Source organism: Nerophis lumbriciformis, linkage group LG07 (genome assembly GCF_033978685.3).
Source record: "Nerophis lumbriciformis linkage group LG07, RoL_Nlum_v2.1, whole genome shotgun sequence".
Classification (NCBI taxonomy): Eukaryota; Metazoa; Chordata; class Actinopteri; order Syngnathiformes; family Syngnathidae; genus Nerophis; species Nerophis lumbriciformis.
The window spans coordinates 46,479,031-46,498,565 of record NC_084554.2 but is presented as its reverse complement, the minus strand read 5'-3'; the positions used below and the strand labels follow the sequence as shown (position 1 = coordinate 46,498,565).

The 19,535-nt window shown below is 42.8% G+C and overlaps 1 protein-coding gene across 3 annotated transcripts; it reads left to right on the top strand.

The window, feature by feature from the left end:
* The first annotated feature begins 29 nt into the window (after positions 1 to 29).
* On the top strand, positions 30 to 19,231 carry xylb (xylulokinase homolog (H. influenzae)). Of its 3 annotated transcripts, none has more exons than XM_061965049.2 (20): positions 30 to 125; positions 377 to 459; positions 7,715 to 7,784; positions 7,863 to 7,943; positions 8,018 to 8,104; positions 11,272 to 11,400; positions 11,468 to 11,533; positions 11,592 to 11,664; positions 11,720 to 11,838; positions 11,910 to 11,991; positions 12,051 to 12,091; positions 12,158 to 12,273; positions 12,343 to 12,458; positions 12,589 to 12,662; positions 12,727 to 12,823; positions 12,891 to 12,949; positions 13,015 to 13,102; positions 15,682 to 15,776; positions 17,242 to 17,352; positions 17,891 to 19,231. In XM_061965049.2, the coding sequence occupies exons 1-19, from the start codon at positions 66 to 68 to the stop codon at positions 17,308 to 17,310; spliced, it is 1,605 nt and encodes a 534-aa protein (XP_061821033.1). In that variant the 5' UTR covers positions 30 to 65; the 3' UTR covers positions 17,311 to 17,352; positions 17,891 to 19,231. The 3 variants fall into 3 exon arrangements, with proteins under 3 accessions (XP_061821033.1, XP_061821032.1, XP_061821031.1); XM_061965048.2 differs by having other exon boundaries at positions 11,251 to 11,400; positions 17,916 to 19,231; XM_061965047.2 differs by having other exon boundaries at positions 11,251 to 11,400.
* Positions 19,232 to 19,535: the final 304 nt, after the last annotated feature.

The window sequence follows — 19,535 nt, the reverse complement described above, 5'->3', positions numbered from 1 at the left end:
ATCCAAGCGAAGGGCGCCCGTCCCTTTAAAAAGGGACCCTGGCTCCTTGCGCATGCGCGATCAAGATGGCGACCGTGCAGAGCAGCGAAGAAGTGTACCTCGGCTTTGACTTCAGCACTCAACAGGTACATTTAATCATCACCTTTCTACTCTTTCATCAGAATAAACTTAACGAGTTGCCACATAACGATAGTTAGTAACGCTCATCACGTGATGTATTTTACAATGTTAATTGAACAACCGTGAAAATGTCTACACTTTAAAATGTCAAATTGTATTTTTATTTTTTTTACTTGAATCGTCTAAAGTTTCTTCAACACTTAAAGTGCTGAATGTTGTGTGAGAGTTGACTGACCTGTTGGACTTGTTTGTGCAGCTCAAAGTGGTGGCCATCAATGAGCAGCTGGAAGTGATCCACCAGGACAATGTCCACTTTGACTCTCAGCTTGCACACTTCAGGTGGCAGGAACAACTTTTCATCAGCTGTCAACTTGTCTGCTTGTTTGGACATTTACATACTTGTTTACATGCAGCTGCATGCTACTTTGGTTTATGTCATGTATGTATGTACATGTTTACATGCAGCTACATGCTACTGTGGTTTATGTAATGTATGTATGTACATACATGTTTACATGCAGCTGCATGCTACTTTGGTTTATGTAATGTATGTATGTACATGTTTACATGCAGCTGCATGCTTCTTTGGTTTATGTCAAGTATTCTGCAGTTTCATAGTTTATGTACAGTATACTGCAATTTCATTGTAATTTATGTCAAGTCAATGCAATTTTATAGTTTATCTAAAGTACACTGCAATTGTATAGTTTGTTTAAAGTACACTGCAATTTTATAGTTTGTGTAAGGTATGCTGCAGTTTCATCGTAGTTTATGTAAAGTACACTGCAATTTTATAGTTTGTTTAAAGTACATTGCAATTTTATAATTTGTGTAAAATGCACTGCAATTTTTATACTTTGTGTGAAGTATATTGCAATTTCATAGTTTATGTAAAGTATTCTGCGGTTTCATAGTTTGTGCAAAGTATACTGCAATTTTATTGTAATTTATGTCAAGTCAATGCAATTGTATAGTTTATGTAAAGTACGCTGCAATTTTGTAGTTTATCTAAAGTACACTGCAATTTTATAGTTTGTGTAAAGTATGCTGCAATTTCATAGCTTATGTAAAGTATTCTGCGGTTTCATAGTTTGTGCAAAGTATACTGCAATTTTATTGTAATTTATGTCAAGTCAATGCAATTGTATAGGTAGTTTATGTAAAGTATGCCACAATTTTATAGTTTATCTAAAGTATGTTGCAATTTTATAATTTATCTAGTTTGTGTTAAAAACGCTGCAATTTTGTAGTTTGTGTAAAGTATGCTGCAATTTTTTAGTTTGTGTAAAGTATGCTGCAATTTTTATAGTTTATATCAAGTACACTGCAATTTCATGGTAGTTTAAAGTATGCAGCAATTTCATAGTTTATGTAAAGTATGCTGCAATTTTATAGTTTATGTAAAGTATGCTGCAATTTTATAGTTTGTGTAAAGTATGCTGCAATTTTATAGTTTGTGTAAAGTACGCTGCAATTTTATAGTTTGTGTAAAGTATGCTGCAATTTAATAGCTTATGTAAAGTATTCTGCGGTTTCATAGTTTGTGCAAAGTATACTGCAATTTTATTGTAATTTATGTCAAGTCAATGCAATTGTATAGGTAGTTTATGTAAAGTATGCCACAATTTTATAGTTTATCTAAAGTATGTTGCAATTTTATAATTTATCTAAAGTATGCTGCAATTTTATAGTTTATCTAAAGTACACTGCAATTTTATAGTTTGTAAAGTATGCTGCAATTTCATAGCTTATGTAAAGTATGCTGCAGTTTCATAGTTTGTGTAAAGTATGCTGCAGTTTCATAGTTTGTGTAAAGTACGCTGCAATTTTGTAGTTTATCTAAAGTACACTGCAATTTTATAGTTTGTGTAAAGTATGCTGCAATTTCATAGCTTATGTAAAGTATGCTGCAGTTTCATTGTAGTTTGTGTTAAAAACGCTGCAATTTTGTAGTTTGTGTAAAGTATGCTGCAATTTTTATAGTTTATATAAAGTACACTGCAATTTTATAGTTTGTGTAAAGTATGCTGCAATTTCATAGTTTATGTAAAGTATTCTGCGGTTTCAGTTTGTGCAAAGTATACCGTACTGCAATTTCATTGTAATTTATGTCAAGTCAATGCAATTGTATAGTTTATGTAAAGTATGCCACAATTTTATAGTTTATCTAAAGTATGTTGCAATTTTATAGTTCATCTAAAGTATGCTGCAATTTTATAGTTTATCTAAAGTACACTGCAATTTTATAGTTTGTGTAAAGTATGCTGCAATTTCATAGCTTATGCAAGGTATGCTGCAGTTTCATAGTTTGTGTAAAGTACGCTGCAATTTTGTAGTTTATCAAAAGTACACTGCAATTTTATAGTTTGTGTAAAGTATGCTGCAATTTCATAGCTTATGTAAAGTATGCTGCAGTTTCATTGTAGTTTGTGTAAAGTACACTGCAATTTTATAGTTTGTGTAAAGTGCACTGCAATTTTATAGTTTGTGTAAAGTGCACTGCAATTTTATAGTTTGTGTAAAGTGCACTGCAATTTTATAGTTTGTGTAAAGTGCACTGCAATTTTATAGTTTGTGTAAAGTACACTGCAATTTTATAGTTTGTTTAAAGTGCACTGCAATTGTATAGTTTGTGTAAAGTGCACTGCAATTTTATAGTTTGTGTAAAGTACACTGCAATTTTATAGTTTGTGTAAAGTACACTGCAATTTTATAGTTTATGTAAAGTATTCTGCGGTTTCATAGTTTGTGCAAAGTATGCTGCAATTTCATAGTTTATGTAAAGTATTCTGCAGTTTCATAGTTTGTGCAAAGTATACTGCAATTTCATTGTAATTTATGTCAAGTCAATGCAATTGTATAGTTTATGTAAAGTATGCCGCAATTGTATAGTTTATCTAAAGTATATTGCAATTTCATAGCTTATGTAAGGTATGCTGCAGTTTCATTGTAGTTTATGTAAAGTACGGTGCAATTTTGTAGTTTGTGTAAAGTACACTGCAATTTTATAGTTTGTGTAAAGTGCACTGCAATTGTATAGTTTGTGTAAAGTACACTACAATTTTATAGTTTGTGTAAAGTACGCTGCAATTTTATAGTTTGTGCAAAGTATACTGCAATTTCATTGTAATTTATGTCAAGTTAATGCAATTGTATAGTTTATGTAAAGTATGCCACAATTTTATAGTTTATCTAAAGTACACTGCAATTTTGTAGTTTGTGTAAAGTATGCTGCAATTTCATAGCTTATGTAAGGTATGCTGCAATTTTATAGTTTGTGCAAAGTATACTGCAATTTCATTGTAATTTATCCATCCATCCATCCTCTTCCGCTTATCCGAGGTCGGGTCGCGGGGGCAGCAGCTTAAGCAGGGAAGCCCAGACTTCCCTCTCCCCAGCCACTTCGTCCAGCTCTTCCAGTGGGACCCCGAGGCGTTCCCAGGCCAGCCGGGAGACATAGTCTTCCCAACGTGTCCTGGGTCTTCCCCGCGGCCTCCTACCGGTGGGACGTGCCCTAAACACCTCCCTAGGGAGGCGTTCGGGTGGCATCCTGACCAGATGCCCGAACCACCTCATCTGGCTCCTCTCGATGTGGAGGAGCAGCGGCTTCACTTTGAGCTCACCCCGGATGACAGAGCTTCTCACCCTATCTCTAAGGGAGAGCCCCGCCACTCGGCGGAGGAAACTCATTTCGGCCGCTTGTACCCGTGATCTTGTCCTTTCGGTCATAACCCAAAGCTCATGACCATAGGTGAGGATGGGAACGTAGATCGACCGGTAAATTGAGAGCTTTGCCTTCCGGCTCAGCTCCTTCTTCACCACAACGGATCGATACAGCGTCCGCATTACTGAAGACGCCGCACCGATCCGCCTGTCGATCTCACGATCCACTCTTCCCCCACTCGTGAACAAGACTCCGAGGTACTTGAACTCCTCCACTTGGGGCAAGATCTCCTCCCCAACCCGGAGATGGCACTCCACCCTTTTCCGGGCGAGAACCATGGACTCGGACTTGGAGGTGCTGATTCTCATCCCAGTCGCTTCACACTCAGCTGCGAACCGATCCAGTGAGAGCTGAAGATCCTGGCCAGATGAAGCCATCAGGACCACATCATCTGCAAAAAGCAGAGACCTAATCCTGCAGCCACCAAACCAGATCCCCTCAACGCCTTGACTGCGCCTAGAAATTCTGTCCATAAAAGTTATGAACAGAATCGGTGACAAAGGGCAGCCTTGGCGGAGTCCAACCCTCACCGGAAACGTGTCCGACTTACTACCGGCAATGCGGACCAAGCTCTGGCACTGATCATACAGGGAGCGGACTGCCACAATCAGACAGTCCGATACCCCGTACTCTCTGAGCACTCCCCACAGGACTTCCCGAGGGACACGGTCGAATGCCTTCTCCAAGTCCACAAAACACATGTAGACTGGTTGGGCAAACTCCCATGCACCCTCAAGGACCCTGCCGAGAGTATAGAGCTGGTCCACAGTTCCACGACCAGGATGAAAACCACACTGTTCCTCCTGAATCCGAGGCTCGACTATCCGGCGTAGCCTCCTCTCCAGTACACCTGAATAGACCTTACCGGGAAGGCTGAGGAGTGTGATCCCACGATAGTTAGAACACACCCTCCGGTTCCCCTTCTTAAAGAGAGGAACCACCACCCCGGTCTGCCAATCCAGAGGTACCGCCTCCGATGTCCACGCGATGCTGCAGAGTCTTGTCAACCAAGACAGCCCCACAGCATCCAGAGCCTTAAGGAACTCCGGGCGGATCTCATCTACCCCCGGGGCCTTGCCACCGAGGAGCTTTTTAACTACCTCAGCAACCTCAGCCCCAGAAATAGGAGAGCCCACCACGGACCCCCCAGGCACTGCTTCCTCATAGGAAGACGTGTTGGTGGGATTGAGGAGGTCTTCGAAGTATTCCCTCCACCGATCCACAACATCCGCAGTCGAGGTCAGCAGAACACCATCCTCACCATACACGGTGTTGATAGTGCACTGCTTCCCCTTCCTGAGGCGGCGGATGGTGGACCAGAATTGCTTCGAAGCCGTCCGGAAGTCGTTTTGCATGGCCTCACCGAACTCCTCCCATGTCCGAGTTTTTGCCTCTGCGACCGCTGAAGCCGCACACCGCTTGGCCTGTCGGTACTTGTCCGCTGCCTCAGGAGTCCTATGAGCCAAAAGAACCTGATAGGACTCCTTCTTCAGCTTGACGGCATCCCTCACCGCCGGTGTCCACCAACGGGTTCTAGGATTACCGCCACGACAAGCACCAACTACCTTGCGGCCACAGCTCCAATCAGCCGCCTCGACAATAGAGGCGCGGAACATGGTCCATTCGGACTCAATGTCCAGCACCTCCCTCGTGACATGTTCAAAGTTCTTCCGGAGGTGGGAATTGAAACTCTCTCTGACAGGAGACTCTGCCAGACGTTCCCAGCAAACCCTCACAATGCGTTTGGGCCTGCCAGGTCTGTCCGGCATCCTCCCCCACCATCGCAGCCAACTCACCACCAGGTGGTGATCGGTAGAAAGCTCCGCCTCTCTCTTCACCCGAGTGTCCAAAACATGAGGCCGCAAATCCGATGACACAACTACAAAGTCGATCATGGAACTGCGGCCTAGGGTGTCCTGGTGCCAAGTGCACATATGGACACCCTTATGTTTGAACATGGTGTTTGTTATTGACAATCTGTGACGAGCACAAAAGTCCAATAACACCACTCGGATTCAGATCCGGGCGGCCATTCTTCCCAATCACGCCTCTCCAGGTTTCACTGTCGCTGCCAACATGAGCATTGAAGTCTCCCAGTAGAACGAGGGAATCACCCGGGGGCGCACTCTCAAGTACTCCCTCGAGTGAATCCAAAAAGGGTGGGTACTCTGAGCTGCGGCTTGGCGCATAAGCGCAAACCACAGTCAGGACCCGTTCCCCCACCCGAAGGCGGAGGGAAGCTACCCTCTCGTCCACCGGGTTGAACTCCAATGTACAGGCTCTGAGCCGGGGGGAAACAAGAATTGCCACCCCAGCCCGTCGCCTCTCACTGCCGGCAACGCCAGAGTGGAAGAGAGTCCAGCCCCTCTCGAGAGAACTGGTTCCAGAGCCCTTGCTGTGCGTCGAAGTGAGTCCGACTATATCTAGCCGGAACTTCTCCACCTCGCGCACTAGCTCAGGCTCCTTCCCCCCCAGCGAGGTGACGTTCCACGTCCCAAGAGCTAGCTTCTGTAGCCGAGGATCGGACCGCCAAGTGCCCTGCCTTCGGCTGCCGCCCAGCTCACATCGCACCCGACCTCATTCATTGTAATTTATGTCAAGTCAATGCAATTGTATAGTTTATGTAAAGTATGTCACAATTTTATAGTTTATCTAAAGTACACTGCAATTTTGTAGTTTGTGTAAAGTATGCTGCAATTTCATAGCTTATGTAAGGTATGCTGCAGTTTCATAGTTTGTGTAAAGTATGCTGCAGTTTCATTGTAGTTTGTGTAAAGTACGCTGCAATTTTGTAGTTTATCTAAAGTACACTGCAATTTTATAGTTTGTGTAAAGTATGCTGCAATTTCATAGCTTATGTAAAGTATGCTGCAGTTTCATTGTAGTTTGTGTAAAGTATGCTGCAATTTTATAGTTTGTGTAAAGTATGCTGCAATTGTTATAGTTTATATAAAGTACACTGCAATTTCATAGTGTATTTCAAGTACACTGCAGTTTTATGGTAGTTTCTAGAAAGTGTGCTGCAATTTCATAGTTCATGTAAAGTATGCTGCAATTTCATGGTAGTTTAAAGTATGCAGCAATTTCATAGTTTATGTAAAGTATGCTGCAATTTCATAGTTTATGTAAAGTATGCTGCAATTTCATAGTGGTGTATGTAAAGTTTGCTGCTACTTTGAACATGCTTGTGTAAAGTACACTGCACTTTTATAGTACCTCGTCATGTCCGTTGTGTCCTGAGCAAGACACTTCACCCTTGCTCCTGATGGGTGCTGGTTCGCGCCTTGCATGGCAGCTCCCTCCATCGGTGTGTGAATGTGTGTGTGAATGGGTAAATGTGGAAGTAGTGTCAAAGCGCTTTGAGTACCTTGAAGGTAGAAAAGCGCTATACAAGTACAACCCATTTATCATTTATTTATTAGTTTATGTAAATTGAGCTGCTATTTTGGGCAAGGTTATAAAAAGCTTGCTACAGTTTTAGAGTAGTTTATACTAAGAATGACTGCAAGTTTATGTAGTTTTCTGAAAGTATGCACGAGTTTATGTAAAGTACACTGCAAGTCTACAGTATTTAATCTTAAGTTTGCTGCAATTTCATAGTACATAATATATTTTTTGCGGCAAGTAAACATTAGTTGATGTAATATGCTGCAAGTTCATAGTAGTTTATGTGAAGTTTGCTGCTGCTTTGGACAATATATTGTACAGTAGTAGTTAATGTCAGCTGCAAGCATGTCCCAGTCTATGAGAAGTTAACACTAGTTTGTTTATAGATCAAATATTAAATGTAAACTATTTGTTTGGCATTTAACTAGCGAGTGGACAACAAGTCCATGCAGGAGAAGACTGACTTTTATTTTGGTGGTTCAGGACTGACGGGGGTGTCCATGTTGCTGCTGACGGCTTAAGGGTCACGTCTCCTGTTCTCATGTGGGTCAAGGTACAGTGGGGGAACATGAAGGGGATCAAGTGATATGATGTTCCAAGTGGCTTCCTAATGTTGACTACTTACGTCCAGGCGTTGGACCTCCTCTTGGACAAGATGCAGAAGGCGGGCTTTGACTTCTCCAGCGTGCGGGCGTTGTCCGGCAGCGGTCAGGTGACCCACATTCTTTTCCATGTAGCTGGCTGTTTATCAAAGTGCATGGTGGGTGATGTCCTCTCTCCTCTTAGCAACACGGCAGCGTCTACTGGAAGACTGGGGCGTCTCGGACCCTCGAGCAGCTGGACCCTGCCTTCAGCCTTCACCAACAGCTACAGGTGTGTTAGGGTTTTTAGCGATAAACCGATGCGAACGGATATCCGGTTTGACAAGTGAGTGATTCGACTGCGATGAATTGATAAGAATCAGCTGTGAATCTTTATATTAATGGAGTATAGAAACACAAACCGGGTATCATGCAATAATATCATGCATAAAAATTGGGGGATGTTTTTGTTTGTTTGTTTAAAACAACACGACAGCCAGGGCTGTCCATAAAAAGATTCCTGTGCTGTTCACTATGTTAGCTTACGTAACTGCAGACGACAAGGGATGCAAATACATGGACCGGGTCTTGCGCGAGACTAGCAATCTGACAGTTTATCTGTAAAACAACGGCTAGCCTGGAAACGCCTCGAGATCCCCCGGCAGGAGCTGGACAAAGTGGCTGGGGAGAGGGAAGTCTGGGCTTCCCTGCTTAGGCTGCTGCCCCCGCGACCCGACCTCGGATAAGCGGAAGAAGATGGATGGATGGATGGATGGACGAACAATGCAAGAGCCAGGGCTGCCTACCAAGTAATTACCCCGGATTTCTACGAGATACGTAACGGCTGCTGAACGGCAACACCGCCGTCCGCCAAAAGCCACCGTCAAGCGTCGGTGACATCACTAGTTTGACTTGTGGAAAAGACAACAGTTTTGCCTCGCAGAACGATTACTTTATTTTTATGTTTGTAGCTAAAAACACAGCAGTAACAACATGCCCCCGTGAAGTCCCCAAATAGGTGATGAGGGTATGCCTGTTATATTATTCTTTGATTTTGGACCTCTAAAATCAGCATGTCCTCATCTATCGTGTCAAAAGGGAAAATATCCGCCTGAAAACTTTTGACACATTGGCCCGTTAACACTGCACACCAAATCTGATTTTTTTTTTTGCCCTCAATGGACACAGATCTGATTTTTTTGCCAGTCTGAACGCTCCAAAGTGCTTCAAATCTGATCTTTTGGCATCAGATTCAGGCCACATTAAAAGGTAGTCCTGAATCTGATTTGGAATCAAATGTGACTTCAGTCTAAACGCAATGCGACTTGAATCTGATTTTGTTCCCGTCAGCTTTATGTGAGCAACATCCTTCGTGTTCACTGGAAAGCTGCAGTCCCTAGCCCAAATGGATATTTCATCACAACTTCTGGTTTCGGTTTCTATGTAAGACTACATTTTCGGTGCATCACATGTCAACATTGATTGATTGATTGACACTTTTATTAGTAGAATGCACAGTGCAATACATATTCCGTACAATTGACCACTAAATGGTAACACCCGAATATGTTTTTCAACTTGTTTAAGTCGGGTCCACTTGATACAGATATATACTGTCATCATAATACAGTCATCACATATGATAATCATCAGAGTATATACCGTATTTTTCGGACTATAAGTCGCAGTTTTTTTCATTGTTTGGCCGGGCTCGAGTGCGATTTATATATGTTTTTTTCCTTCTTTATTATGCATTTTCTGCAGGTGCGACTTATACTCCGAAAAATACGGTACATTGAATTATTTACATTATTTATTATTTACAGTGCGCATATAATAGACTATATGTAATACATTAAAATATATTTAGATTTAAAAGAAATAGCGTTTGTTGAAAGACTAGAATTGACGCTGTGGCGCATTTGCTTACATGTGCGTTGAAAAATAAAGTTCCCGTAGATCCACGCTGAGGTCTGTGTTTCCTCTACTTAACAGCCATAAAAAGATTACAACACTCCCAATATATTACACTATATACATCTATTCATACATTATATTACTTTAATTTACTTTCATGTGAAAAAAACCCACACATTTTTGAGGTGTCGCGACTTTTATTGTATTATTATTATGTAGTAATGACTTCCACCCGGTCAACTTCCTTTGTTGTCACTTTATCGAAGTGTGCATGCAAGTGACGACAAGGCCTGTGCGCGTTTACACTGGAGTCTGATACAAATCACATTTTACTTGCAGTGTAAACAGTCAGCTGCAAAATAAAAAGTCAAATCTGGGCCAGTGTAAACATAGTCATTGACTTCATTTGCAAGATATGCAGAGCAGCTCTGAAGTACACTGGTTCCTTTTTATTTTCATTGGACTTAAGGCTGAGACTTAGGTTCTTTATTTTTACTTTTTATTTGATAATTTGTATATCCTCCCATCAAACAAATGTTGATTCAGCAAGTACTTTTTGGTCCATATCTTACAGCATCTTTGGCGATATGTTTTACACATTTGCAAATACTTTTATAGACTATGCTTTTTCTTAATATTTGACAAAAATGTGCCTTTGAGTGTTCTTATTCATCAGGTTATTGTTCTTCTCATGGCTATCGACTGATCAGTTGACTCTTAAGTTTCTTAGCCATCAATTCCTACTCAGACTTAGATTGGTCAGATCTAGTCTAAGCGCTTGGCGCCAAGGTCCTAACTATTTATCCTCACATGAGCACAGAAATAATTGTTTTTCTTCTTTTGTGGTGTAAAAAAAAAAAAGAATGTGTCCAACAAATGTTAACCTTAGAATCAAATCGTTAATACACTACTGAATCTTATTGAACCGTTCTGTTTAAAAAAATATATTGTTTTTAAATCGTATCGTAGCCAAAGAATCTAGATACTGTTGCGTTTTGGACCAGTTGTTCCTCCCAGGGAATTCAAGTCACAAGTCGCTCCCAAGCTCTTTACGACACTTAAATCTGAGTTGAAAAACCACCAGAGACAGAATAGGTATTTTGTAGTATATTTGCAAAGCTTTGCAGATATACATTCAGACCAGTCCAGCATAGAACATTCAATTGCGCCGCTAAGATGGTCTGACCCCCCCGACCAAACCCTCTCCCCTCTTAAGTCCCTGGCAGTCATGTCTCTAGCCAAAACAAATGCCCATTATCGCTCTTTCTAACATTCCAAAGCTTCAAGGTTAACACACACAGTTTACTTGCAGACAAACAGAAAGAGAACAAATGGAAAAACACGAGCTGTTTTCAAATATGACTATGAAATAAAAGAAGTAACACTTAAATTCGGATATATGTAAATATCTGCCTCCGATACTTATGGAATTGGCTGTCACAAAGCGATGTACACCCCTACTGCAGTGTGTGTGTGTGTGTGTGTGTGTGTGTGTGTGTGTGTGCGCACCTGCACGCTCAGATGTCATGTGATGTCTTCCAGGACAGTTTTTCTGTAGACAACTCTCCGGTGTGGATGGACTCCAGCACTGGGCTGCAGTGTGAACGTCTGCAGGAGGCAGTAGGGGGCGCTGCGAGGCTGGCTGACATCACAGGGTCCAGGGCCTATGAGGTAGGTGTCTAACAAACACACACACACACACACAAGACGACGGAAGTTTATTTGTGTGCTTGTTCAGCGTTTCACAGGAAATCAGATCGCCAAAATGCATCAAGAGCAACCGCGAAACTTCCAAGACACTGAGGTCAGCTGGTGACCTGTGACCCCCGCGACCCTTGTTGACTGCTGTGTGTGTGTTTTAGAGGATCTCCCTGGTCAGCAGCTTTGCAGCATCACTCTTCCTGGGTGGTTACGCCGCCATCGACTACAGCGACGGTACGTGGTGTGTGTGGTGATCTTTATCAAGTCAGTCAGTTCATTTGTTCTTTAGGTTCTGGAATGAACCTTCTGGACATCAGGACCAAAAAATGGTCTGATATCTGTCTGGAGGCCACCGCTCCAAACCTGGACCGCCTGCTTGGAACGCCTCTTCCCTCCGTGTCAGTGCTGGTGAGAGAGATTGCCACTTGGTATTCTGGGACTTTATGGCCTTTAACCTCCTCTAACCCCCGCCCTGGCAGGGTCCGGTCTCCTCTTACTGGGTGCGCAGGTTTGGTTTTCCCGACTCGTGTAAGGTGGTGGCCTTCACTGGAGACAACCCAGGTAAATCCTGTCTAGGTGGTGCTGTCAGTGTGGTGGTGATGTTGTTGTTGTCCTGGCAGCGTCGTTGGCGGGAATGCGACTCCAGCAAGGAGACATTGCTGTAAGTGCACCTTGTGTCACATGACCGTGTCTGCTCACATGACATGGTGTGTGTGTGTGTGTGTAGGTAAGCCTGGGCACCAGCGACACAGTGTTTGTGTGGCTCCAGCATCCTCGCCCCGCCCTTGAGGGTCACGTGTTGGTCAACCCTGTTGACTGGCAGCAGTTCATGGCTTTGTTGTGGTGAGTGTGGTCCTTTTGAACTTGATTTGATCCCCTCTTGTTGATGCAATGTGAGTGTGTGGGCCTCAGCTTCAAGAACGGATCTTTGACCAGAGAGCGTGTGAGGAACCGCTGTGCTGAAGGATCCTGGGAGGTCTTCTCAGCTGCCCTGAGAGAAACTCCTCTGGGAAATGACGGCTACATCGGTGGGATTCTCTTTCTTACCCATTAACTCTTTGATCTTCTTCCTCTGACTTCCTGTTGGCATATTTCAGGCTTTTATTTTGACACGCTTACCGTTTTCTCTTTCTCTGATTTCTTGTTGGCATCGTCCAGGCTTTTTCTTTGACGTGCTTGAGATCATGCCCCGCGCTGTTGGGATTCATCTCTTTGACGCAGACAACAACAAGGTAGGATAATGCACGTGCGCGCACACAGACGAACAAAGCAGACAGTACTCGATGTGTCCTGTAGGTGTCCACAGTGAGTGCTCAGGCGGAGGTGCGGGCGCTGGTGGAGGGTCAGTTCCTGTCACGTAGGCTCCATGCTGAGCTCCTCGGTTACTCCATCAGTAAGAACACAAACACTTTGTCCACATACACAAACACCACATCTGTCTTAGTCTGGTCTGCTTTTAGTTCCAGGAAGTAGAGTTTTGGCAACGGGGGGTGCCTCGTGTAACAAAGACATCCTGCAGGTGAAATGTAACACACACACATTCCTTTGTCTAGCATGTATGTATTTGTCAATTGTGTGTGTCAGGTGTTGTCTGATGTCTTCAACGCGCCGGTGTACACAATTGATGTGTCCAACTCGGCCTGTCTTGGCTCCGCCTACAGAGCAATGCACGGTACGATAACTCTAACCCAGTGGTTCTTAACCTTGTTGGAGGTACCGAACCCCACCAGTTTCATTTGCGCGGTCACCGGACCCTTCTTTAGTGATTTGTTTTTTTTAATTTTTTTTCAAATTCAAGACAAAGTTATGTTTTTTTTTTTTTACTGGTGCACAAAATGAACCGTGCATGAACATCACCTTGTTCAAAGAAAAAAAACAACACAGTGCATGAACTCACAACAAATTACATACCTGCAAATCAGTGTGACTTTTGCTTTTACCGTATCCACAATACGCCGATAGGGAGGAGTTTGTATTCACATGATAAGTCGGGTGTGTCTTGACCTCCGCCGAACCCCTGAGGCCGACTCACCGAACCCCTAGGATTCCATCAAACCCAGGTTAAGAACCACTGCTCTAACCATAGCGTGCTTTCTAACACACTGCACTGACATGCCTGCTAGCAGAGCCTGATATGAAAAACAAAAATCATAAAATATAACTGCAAATAGTAAGTTGTCTAACTGTTATAAATAGGGATGCCCCGATACAAGTACCAGGGATGTGAGCACTATTTGAGGAAAAAAATAGGCACATTTCTATCAGCACGAAGATTTGTTCTCATATCGCAAACCTTTTTTGGCTGTCTTTTTGACACTTACATGCATACTTGCCAACCCTCCCGAATTTTCCGGGAGACTCCCGAAATTCAGCGCCTCTCCCGAAAACCTCCCGGGACAAATATTCTCCCGAAAATCTCCCGATTTTCAGCCGGAGCTGGAAGCCACGCCCCCTCCAGCTCCATGCGGACCTGAGTGAGGACAGCCTTTTTTCATGACGGGAGGACAACAGGGTGACAAGAACTAAATCATCCAGACTAGAGATAAATTGTATTATGTTTATTTCACCTAAAAATAAATATATTTATTAATTAAAAAAAAAAAAAAAAAAAAGGTTTACTATATTTTGATAAAAACATCAAAAGTAATTGTATTTTTTCGTGACTCCTTATTACATCCAGCCATAGAATTATACATTAAAATAAACATATTTGAAATAATTTATTTTAAATGATCATAATTCATTTAAAATGACCATATTTAATTATTAAAATAATTGCTTGTTTATCAACAACTTTAGCATTTTATTCATTACATTTTGAAACTCTCAGAAGCCAAGTTATGATATATTCCTTAATATTTATTTATGCAAGTTTGAAGTATCAATTATCCAAACACAGTTTTGTTTGCATATTTTCAGGATGTATGTATGTATATATATATGTATATGTATGTATGAAATACTTGACTTGGTGAATTCTAGCTGTCAATATACTCCTCCCTCTTAACCCCACCCCACCCACGCCCCCACCCCCCACCTCCCGAAATCGGAGGTCTCAAGGTTGGCAAGTATGCTTACATGTCCCATGCAAAGTACCTCACGCTTTTTGTAATAGATAATTATTACATTATTATCAATTCAAATTGAATATAAAATGATATAACATGCATGCAAAGAACTCAAAACATTTCCTATTTAGCAACTCTTTTGTGGAGCCACGCCTTCTTAGGTAAGACATACTCGGCATATATAATATTCGGGAGTTGTGACCTCCGCTTACAATTTGTCACGTCAAAAATATGCCTTCTCGCTATCTATTGATAAATACTCTAGAACAGTGGTCCCCAACCACCGGGCCGCGGCCCGGTACCGGTCCGTGGATCGATTGGTACCGGGCCGCACAAGAAAAAAAAAGAAGAAAAAAACACTTTTTTTTTTTTTTTTTTAAATTAAATCAACATAAAAAACCACAAGATACACTTACAGTTAGTGCACCAACCCAAAAAACCTCCCTCCCCCACTCATTCGCACAAAAGGGTTGTTTCTTTCTGTTATTAATATTTCTGGTTCCTACATTATATATCAATATAGATTAATACAGTCTGCAGGGATACAGTCCCTAAGCACACATGATTGTATTTTTTTATGACAAAAAAAAACGTTTTGGCAGGAATTTCACACGCCTGAAGCACATACTAAAAACTAGTACGCATTTGCCTCAGACTTTGTATGTGTAAGTAATATGCAACTATAATTATTTGCTATTTGTTTATGTTGACAAACTTGCTGTTTTTGACTGCAATATTCAATTAAGGACACTTATGTATGTTTAGATTGTGTGCTAGTATGTGCCTAGATGCTGTTTACTAGCTCCTACAGTAATAGTCTATAGCCTAGCATGTTTACCTTTTGTTCTAGTAAATTACTTGACTCAAATAGAAGAAAAGACCAACCTTATGTGCTTATTGGAGGACATTTCGATTTTAACTGGCCGTCCAGCTTTGTACAAGTAAACACGCTGCGGGACTGCTAGTATCGGATGTTTTACATGCAAGCTGATATCGGACCAATATTACACACCCCTAGTTATAAAGTATTTACCGTCTGATTCTTGAGGAGTATGTGAGTTGGTCAGTCTCTTCCCAGCCATAAACCCACTGTACATTACAGACTTTTTGGCATGATACATGCTAACCTTAACGTCTGCATAATGCTGGATGAACTCTCTCTGATTGGTTAATTGGTTTTTAGGGCTGCTCGACAAATCAGGTGTTTCCTTCTTTGATGTGCTGAAGAAAGCTCCGGAAGCACGACTTGTTGCCACACCGCAGCCTACTGCACAACAGGTGTGTCTGTATATGTCCATCTGTCCATCCATTTTCTACCTTGCGGGGGATGCTGGAGCCTATCCCATCTGCACGGGCGGAAGGCGGAGTACACCCTGGACAAGTCCCCACTTCATCGCAGGGCCAACACAGATATAGAATAGAATAGAAAGTACTTTATTGATCCCTGGGGGAAATTCAGCACCACAGTTCGCTCACAATAGATAAGAATAATAATAAATAATATAATATATTATATATATAATATATAAATATATTCTACATATACTCTACATTTAAGTGCAGTCAAAAAAGAACATATGCATTATACAGTCTGATGGCTGTCGGTATGAAGGACCTCCTGTGTCATTCCGTGTTGCATTTTGGGAGTCTGAGCCTTCCACTGAACGTGCTCATTCTCTCCGCAAGGTCCGAGTGTAGTGGGTGGGAGATGTTGTCCATAATGGCTAGGAGTTTTGCTAGACTTCTCCTCTCTGACACCACCGCCAGAGAGTCTAGCTCCACTCCCACCACGTTACTGGGCTTCTCTACCAACTTGTCCAGTCTGTTTGCGTCCCTCGCTCTCAGCCCGCTGCCCCAGCAGGCCACGGCGTACAAGAAGGCGCCCGCCACCGCCGACTCGTAGAACATCTTCGTACAGACGTTGAAGAGAGCTGCAGAGCTGCCTCCTGAGGAAGTAGAGGCAGCTCTGTCCCTTCTTGTAGAGTGCCTCAACGTGTTTTGACCCATTCAGCTTGTTGTCGATGTGTACTCCCAGGTATTTATAATCCTCAACCATGTCCACATCGACCCCCCTGATGGAAACGGGGGTCGCCGGAGTACTCCTCCTCCTTCCCAGGTCCACAACCAGCTCCTTGGTCTTCATCACATTAAGCTGGAGGTGGTTCTTTCCACACCATGTGACAAAGTCCTCCACCAGTGCCCTGTATTCGTCATCATCACAATCCTCAATACACCCCACTATCGCAGAGTCATCAGAAATATTCTGAAGGTGGCAGGACTCTGAGTGATAGTGGAAATCGGTGGTGTAGATGGTGAAGAGGAAGGGGGAGAGGACTGTGCCCTGCGGGGCCCCGGTGTTGCTGGCCAGCCTGTCACACACACAGTCCTGCAGTCGCACGTACTGTGGTCTGTCAGTCAGGTAATCAACAACCCAGGACACCAAGGGGGGCTCCACCTGCATCGTCTCCAACTTCACACCCAGTAGCCCAGGCCGTATACAGACATTCACACTCGCGTTCATTCACTAGGGCCAATTTAGTGTTGCCAATCAGCCTATCCCCAAATACATGTCTTGTCGGTCATGTCATGTCTATGTGTGTAAATTTATATATATATATATATATTAGTGAAGAATGATAGAATATGAATGCTGATTGGCTTTTACCTTCTTTCAATCATTTTGTGGTCAATCCTTTCAAGACAACCTTGCAGGTGACCTCTTCAATGTGTGTGTACATCACAGGTGTACAACCACATGCTGAAACGCTTCGCCCAATTGGAGAAGAGAGTATTGCAGGAACCCCACCCTTAAGACACACCTGCGAATCAAATTGGACAACATGAATACAGACAGGTGAGGACTACAGGTTGCCAGTCAAAATGCATTAGAGCTGACATCATGGATTTGTAGATAAACTAACAGGCTACAAAAACTTTTTTATAAAATGACAAAGGCATTGGAGTTGTCAGCAGGTGGCGCCAAAGCGCTGCAACAACTAGATAAGAAATAGTGGTTAGTTGGATTACTGGTGAAAACTACTCCTTGTAATCATATGGAATATTAACAATACACAGCTGTTGGTTTAATTATATAATCCAATGAGTTATTTCTTACATGCACACTTTAATTGCATTTATCTAGCTCTTTGAAAGATGCACCACAACATGAAAACATATGGTTAAATGAATAATACAAGGAGCTCTATCAAGAACATGTTGTTGCAAACAAGACAGTAAATGTTTAATTTAGTGTTGTTCAAATCACTGTCCGCTTCCTGTTGAACTTTCCAGCATGTCATGACAAACATTATTCAGCCATTAATAATGCATCTTCCCACTGTTCAGCAGAGATGTAAGGGGGGAAACTATAAACTGCCCTTGTTTTTTTGCAGCTTTTCTCACTCTTTATGCTTTAAGGAAAACACCAGAGAGCAGACCTGCCCTCAGAGGAGTGCATTAGACAACAATGGCCTGGAAAACATGGCCGAGGAAGGCCTCATTCACAGCTGCCACACCTTCAGTCCCCTGCGCCCCCAAACAAAAGCCCCATGCTGCATTTCCATCCAATTTCCACTGCAGAACGTGTTCATTTTCAGCCTAATGGCATGTCATTTTGCTGCGGTCCTTGGTCAAGAATTAATCCTAGAATCAAAACAGATTTTCCGGGCAGCAATCTTCCATCAAGTATTGATTGATTTTTTCTTTTTACACTGGCCGAGCCTGTACTCCCTAATTTAAGCTGACAGGCAGTAGCACAATGGAGCACCTTGGCATCTCTCTCAGATGTACACAACATGGAACACACACCCATCTATCTGATTTAGCTCTAATTATCTCTTTGGACTGACCTGGCCAGGTGTGGACATCATCAGCCATCATTACTGGCCTGTTGACACGTTACTGCTATGTTTGAGTGATTCTCTCCCTGCAGCCATTTTACACAAGAAGAGGGTTTCATCACTGAGGCCCTTACTTATGAGCAGAGATGTGTCCGAACGTGTCATCTCTCCCTCTACTCCTGATGCCCTCACCTATGCAATCATCATGCATGGAGAGGATGATGGATGCCGGCTTGTTTTCCTCTCACTCTTGAAGCTGCCATGACCCCCACACACTTTACCATCAGACTATTTTACTTAATTATTCATCTTTGCTCAAGAGGAGTTCAATATTAAGTTAGGAAGACATATTTTACAGCGGATCATCAGAACTCATAACAGAATTTTCCACCTGAGAATTGATGCAAATAGTTTTAATCTGTTCCAGGGTCAAACTTTTCAATAATGCATTTAAAGTGACCTTTTAGCATTTTAATAGTGTTGCATGATAGTCATTCGATAAATTAGGCCTAATTTCAATCGCCATATTGTGTTAACGCATGCATATGTGACCGCAAAATTGTCAAGCAGCAACAAACGCGTCCTCGCTCGCACGATGCGCAGCTGCTTCAATGTTCTCACGGGAAGGATAGCTAAACATGCAACACTACATACCTTAGGACAGGGGTCGGCAACCCGCGGCTCCGGAGCCGCATTGATCACTCTGATGTGGCTCAGCTGCATACTTGCCGACCCCCCGATTTTCCCGGGAGACTTCCGGATTTCAGTGCCTCTCGCAGAAATCTCCCGGGATTAATATTCTCCGATTTTCACCCTTACAATAATAATAAGGGCATGCCATGATGGTACAGCATTTAGCGCCCTCTACAATCTGTATAAACAGCGTGCCAGCCCAGCCTCTTGTTATTAGTATCTTCTGCTTGCACACGAAAGTGACAGGAAGGCATACTTGGTCAACAGCCACACAGGCGCATTATTAGTAAGAGTGTTAAAGTATTTTATACGGCCACCGTCAGTGTAACCTGTGTGGTTGTTGACCAAGTATGCCTTGCTGTCACTTGCGTTGGCAAGCAGAAGCCCTATACAACGTGTGGCTAGGCCGGCACGCTAGTTGTAGTGGGCGCCAAATGCTGTACCATCACGGCACGTTCGAGAGAACAGTTGCCCTGAAATTAGTAGTCTTCCAGAAAATTCGGGA

Bases quoted from the DNA above. Each gene is read 5' to 3' on its own strand.
- xylb (XM_061965048.2), top strand. From the start codon at position 66: ATGGCGACCGTGCAGAGCAGCGAAGAAGTGTACCTCGGCTTTGACTTC. The intron at 8,105-11,250 runs GTGTGTTAGGGT...CTGCACGCTCAG, and splicing joins GCCTTCACCAACAGCTACAG to ATGTCATGTGATGTCTTCCA. The intron at 11,839-11,909 runs GTGAGAGAGATT...CCGCCCTGGCAG, and splicing joins TTCCCTCCGTGTCAGTGCTG to GGTCCGGTCTCCTCTTACTG.